The sequence below is a fragment of the Chanos chanos genome, chromosome 3 (genome assembly GCF_902362185.1).
Source record: "Chanos chanos chromosome 3, fChaCha1.1, whole genome shotgun sequence".
Classification (NCBI taxonomy): domain Eukaryota; kingdom Metazoa; phylum Chordata; class Actinopteri; order Gonorynchiformes; family Chanidae; genus Chanos; species Chanos chanos.
In genome coordinates, this window is record NC_044497.1 from 11426501 (window position 1) to 11432500 (window position 6000).

Here is a 6000-nt window from a genome sequence, read left to right on the forward strand (position 1 = left end):
TCTCAAAAACCAAACCACCAATCAAAATCATTCAATCACCTTTAAATGACCAATTACAATGACTCATTCACTCATCCATTCATTCATTCATTGACAAGAACCTAATTTCTCTAAGTTTTTCACTATGCCCGAATCAATCACAATCAACTATTCTCCATAGTCATCTTGCCCAAACAGGCATGCATATCCAATTGGTCACGGGTATCTCTCAATCAGACGTAGAGAGTCCCAAAAGTCCTTCCTTGTAAGTCTCATTCGATTCTGTATCCACATTCATTGTTATGTCCTCCTGCTCCCACCCCCAATGCTCTTAGTTGCCCAGCAGCAGCCAATGGGACGTAAAACACTCAAGAGAGCTGCTGTCAGAGTTTCCATGGCAACAGAGTACTTCCAGAGGAAGCCCGTTTGAATGGAAAAGTTTACGCAGTAAAGTGAATACATCATATTTGAGGTAAAATTGAGGTCTCATGAGGTAGTCAGCAAGTAATTACGGGCATTTTCAAAGCACAGGCATAAATGCGTAAAGCTGGTTTAAGAGTCAAACACTATTTTGTCAGCCAGAGAGAGAGAGAGAGAAAAACTGTGGACTGATGTGTGTTAACTAAATTAGTCATTCACACAATGCTATTATCTCTGAGCACGACAGTGTTTCAGAAATTTCTACCTCGTTTTGGTGGTCAAGTGCTTACCAAGGTTGGGCAAACATTTGAACAACACAAAAAAAAGCCCTTCATTGCGAAAGCGATTATGACAAGGCAGCAAGGGTACACTTGTTTTTATACGTGTGACCTCAAGACCTGCTTCGCCTTTTTATCCCTCTATCGCCTCTTCTCGTTTTTTTCACCCCTCTCATCTACACAATGATCCCTTTCTCTCTCTCTCTCGCTCTCTCTCTCCTTGCCCCTTTCCCTTTCCCTGCCTCACTCTCTCTCTCTCTCTCTCTCATTCACTCTCCTTGCCCCTTTCCCTGCCTCCCTCTCTCTCTCTCTCTCTCTCTCTCTCTCTCTCTCATTCACTCTCCTTGCCCCTTTCCCTTTCCCTGCCTCCCTCTCTCTCTCTCTCTCTCTCTCTCATTCACTCTCCTTGCCCTTTTCCCTTTCCCTGCCTCCCTCTCTCTCTCTCTCTCTCTCTCTCTCTCTCTCTCTCTCCATTCTGTAGCACCTGGCAGACTCCCCACCTGCATGTTCTCCCCAGAGTTTCCGGAGAGAGTTGGGGGGGGGGGGGAGAGAAAAGAGAGAGCCATCACAGTGCTAATCTCACCACAATGCAAAGAGACAGAACAGTTTAACAGGATCAAACAGCAGCCAGCCAAGAGACACAGTCCTGTGATCAGAGCTCAACCTCCACACATACACACACACACACATGCACGCATGCATGGACAACAAACTCTTTCTCTATTTTCCCCCTTTCTCTATCAGAATGTTGTTAATAGACAGATAGAGAAGAGATTGAGAAAATGGTGATAAAGCCCGAGAGGGACAGACAGTGAGCGACAAAGACAAACAGAGAAAGACTGACTAAGATAAAGCGAGAAAGAGAGAGTGGTAAAAGAAAGAGGCATGATTGGAGTATTAAGTGGATGGAAGACTGGAAAGATTCAAAGCTTTGAGTGTTTTGTCACAGACACACAGCTTCATGATGAGAATACTGGACCACTTCACAGAGAGAAAACAAAAAGTACAGTGTGTGTGTGTGTGTGTGTGTGTGAGAGAGATAGAGAGAGAGAGAGTAGAAGAGAAATGACTTGACAATGATGATGTCTTGCAGGTTAGAACTGTGCATCATCCATTAGTGGCAGTCTTTTTCTGAGGGGCCTAGTCCCACTCATTCTGTAGACTGGCACAGTGTCCCTGGCTCTCTGGCACTCTGTGACTGGCATTGACAGCCTGGCATGGCACTCGGGAAAGCTGCTGAGAGTGAGTAATCAGTAATGCCCAAACATACACCGGTAACGTTTGGAGCGTAGACAACAGTGCACTGCAGTGAGCCTAATCCAGCACAGAAAAGAGTCAGGCCTAGCTCCCAGCTTCCACAACCCCCGAAAACACCCATTACTATCAGGAAAGTGAATAAACAAATGAAGAATGACTGAAAAGCAGAGAGAGAGAGAGAGAAAGAGAGAGAGAGAGAGAGAGAGAGAGAGAGCGAGAGGGAGAGAGAGAGAGAGGGAGAGAGAGAGAATAAAATGGGAGGAGTGATGAAGATAGAGTGATATGACAGACTACTCAGACTGACAGACTGCTGACCTGTGTCTCTGTAATCTGTGAGATGAGCAAAGGAAAAAGACGAGAGAGAGAGAGAGGGGAGAGAGAGAGAGAGAGAGAGAGAGAGAGAGAGAGAGAGAGAGAGAGAGTGTGTGTGTATGTGTGTGTGTGTGAGAGAGAGAGTGCTGGAGCAGTAACACACTCACCTCTCCTGCCCTCCCTTTTCAGCCTGGCTGGGTCTTCATAGTCTGCCACCCAGTTATATTCCACAGGCATGGAGATGGGCCTCAGACGACCTACAGACACACACAGAGGGAGAGAGAGACAAGGAGAGAGAGAGAGAGAGAGAGAGAGAGTCAGAGAGAGACAAGTAGAGAGAGAGAGTGAAAGAGAGAGGGTGGGACAGACTATTTACTATAACTGTGTGTGTATGTGTATGTGTGTGTGTCTGTGCGTGTGTGTGTCTGTGCGTGTGTGTGTGTGTGTGTGCGTGTGTATGGGGGGGGGGGGGGGGGGGGGTATCTGCGCATCTGTTGCTACGTGAGAGGCGGAGAGAGAAATACCCCAGTTTCACAAAGCATTCAATATTTAGAGTGTCTGCGAATATGACTTTAAAGGCAAAATCATGTCTGAGAATATCAGTTGACCTTAAAGGCAAAACCATGTCTGAGAGTATCAGTTGACTTTCAGAGGAAACAGCATATCTACAGAGTGTCAGCATTTCTGTTTGTCCACAGGGAGAGCTGACTGTCATTTCATGGTTATAGCTCAAGGCTTCGACTTTGCCTCTCATTTTCCACACTGCACCAGGCATGCACATCCCCTGGGCTTAATTACAGCATGCCTCAGCCTTAACTCCACCACGCAATCATATCAAACCCGCCACAGACAACTTACACATGCCACCGATGCTCTCTCACGCACACAGCTTTACGGAATCCCCACTAGACACCCGAAAGTGACAAAGTGTCTTATAGTGGAGCTCCTGTTGACCTATCAGCTTTTCAAATCAATGCAGTGACGCCAAAGTCCCCCCGACCTAACGAATCAATTAGGTAAAAGAGTAAAATTGACTTTACACAGCTTCTCTTGTCAAATGAACTTCCAGCACGGGCGTTCGTGGAAAGAGTAAAATTTCCCAAATGTATTGCGGTTGTCGGGGGGGGGGGGTATGACTTGGTCAGCGATTAATGTGCTATTGTAAGGATACGAACTTTGGCCCATATAAACTCGCACACAGTGCAGGAATTCACTCATTATGGTTTTCTCTAATGGTCTGTATGATTCATAAAATCTAACTGCAGGACGCCCAGGTCAGCTGTAGCATTGGGATGACAAACCGGTGTTAAATTGGCCTTACGCTGAAGCTCAGATCAATTAAGCTAGCGGGAACAAAAAAGCCCTCAGTTGCCTGGGACTGGGTCTGTCCACCGGGTTGCGCCAGCGAGTGCGGGGCATACCGTAGGTGGGGGTGCTATCTCGACGGGCGGACGGAGGCCCCCGACCCTGGTCGTACTCGTAGCAGTAGAGCACAGCTTCCTCCTCCAGCAGGGGGAAGCGTCGTCTGTATTCCTGATCCAAAAAAGAGTTGGGTGATTCTGAGCCTTTGGCCACAGGGACACCACCCTGACCACGTTCATCCCCAGGCAGGTTCCCTTTCTCATCTCTGTGATGAAAATAAAGAAGACAAGTCTGTAAACTTCTGCACCACTTCATGTGCTCAATACTGCCCCCCCCCCCCCCCCCGTTAGGGCACCGGTGGGAAGACACAAATACAGCTCAAAATTAGTCGCATACATATGCAAAAAAACACAATGAATGTCTACGCCAAAATGCCATGGCTATTTATCCTTTCATCTTCTCTCCTCTTTTAAACAGCCTAAAAGATGAAAGGATAAATAGCCAGGGCATTTTGGCGTAGACATTCATTGAATATTAATATTAAGTAAATCATTTGATAGGTTAATGGTACATCACATTCACCCAGTCCAGTTCTTTGGGGTAATGGTTCACAGCTCTTTGACCAAAGACACTGCTGTTGGTTGTGTGGAGACAGATGGCAGTCTCAGAGTGACTATGTGTACCTGGGTGTGTAGGGTTCTGATGGAGGGGGTGGGATGAACAGGTCCTGTAAGGCAGAGCTATCCCTTTTGGAGGGCGTACTGATGGTGCTGGTCGGCGTGGCCGAGCTGCTGGTGGGGCTCTTGGGGACGACGGGCTGTGAAAAGACAGGCAAGAGCAATCGATTGAAGATCAGAGGTCAAATCGATCTGAAGTCCAAGATTACAGAACACAAAGTGCGAAAAGAGACACGAGGCTGTCGAATAACACAGCTCCACGTCTGGGTAGTCAAATCTGCTGGCAATAGTTTGGACAGAGAAGCCAGTTAATAAGTCCCACTGCAGAGAGAGAGACTGAGATGATGTCCACAGTTAAGTCTGCTATGGGTTCTCTGTCTGCTCTCTCTGTGTCTGGGTCAGGTCCCAGTAAGGAGCATTCAATGGTCAAAATAAAGACTGGAAAGTTCAGTGGAATGGAATGACTATGAACTTCAGACCATGAATGCATAGATTAATGTCTTCAATTACATAATAATATTTAGCCTAGCAAACACAGATATTTAAAGAGACATCAGATAGAGCGCCAGTTGTTTATGAAAATGTGCGCGTATGTGTGAACACATTTACGCTGCTGACATGTGCAAGCGGACATGCAGGCACACAGAGACGCTTACGAAGACTTGACTTGCTCTCTCTTAGTCTCTCTCTCTCTCTCTCTCTCTCGCTCCCTCTCTCTTTCTGACTCATTGCTCTCTCTGTACCACACACTGATAAGAGAAGCTGAGGACACAGGGATGAGGAAGGGTGAATGGCAGGTCATGAGTCTGGATAAGAAAATTAAATCCTTCAGTCAATAGCAAAGCTGATTATTATTAGTGTGACATCTCTTCGCACACACACACACACACACACACACACACACACACAGATACACACACACGCACACACACCATGCATAATAAACAATTCTCCCCGTCAGTCAGCTACTGCACTTATCAAAATGTTTAAAAAGCAACATTCACTGAAGCAGCAGAAATTCATCACCACAGTTTACTCGTAGCGACACAACAATCTCCAGCTATCCCAGCAGCGATCCTAACACTAGGAGTGAATCTTCTCCAAGAGCAGCAAGAGCAAGGTAGAGCAGAGCAGTATGGGAAATGTAGTTAGAGAGTTTTGCATGTGGTTATGGGCCCTAGCTTGGGTGAAAGGAGGGAGGTAAGCGGGCAGGCAGTAGCCCAGCAGGGTGCGTGGCTCAGGGGCGGGGGGGGGGGAGATCCTCCTACCTGCAGGGCCAGGGGCTTCCATCTCATGTTCTTTAGTAGGGCCGGGGCGGAGGTGAGCGTACTCTGGGGACGCTTTTTCAGCGTCAGCGTCACACCACCAGGGTCCCCACGTAGAGAGTTTACCAAGTTTTTCAACTGCCAGCCCACCTACAGCAACAAATACATGGTCAACATATACATACACACACACACACACACACACACACAAACACACACACACACACAAAACACCAAAGTCAACATGTTCTGCCAGACAACAGAGGGTCAAAAAACTGTGCACGCCAAAGACACCGAACTTAACTGCCAAACTTATAAACACAGTCATGCAAGTGTTTACTCAAACATCAACAATATAACTGTAATTCTGCATTGTCAACCCATTGGCCCAACTGTGGCTCCAGCACATAGGGGGAAATGTTAAGAAAAGCAAGTGACATTTCTAGAAGA

At 46.9% G+C, this 6000-nt stretch overlaps 1 protein-coding gene across 1 annotated transcript in view; it reads right to left on the bottom strand.

The window, feature by feature from the left end:
- cnksr2a (connector enhancer of kinase suppressor of Ras 2a) overlaps positions 1-6000 on the bottom strand; it is a 53322-nt gene that overhangs the window by 16006 nt on the left and 31316 nt on the right. The window contains exons 9-12 of the mRNA XM_030768656.1: positions 5554-5700; positions 4292-4425; positions 3668-3873; positions 2414-2503 (exon numbers count right to left, since the gene is read on the bottom strand). Of these exons, the coding sequence (XP_030624516.1) occupies positions 2414-2503; positions 3668-3873; positions 4292-4425; positions 5554-5700 (577 nt within the window). The remainder of the gene's footprint in view (positions 1-2413; positions 2504-3667; positions 3874-4291; positions 4426-5553; positions 5701-6000) is intronic.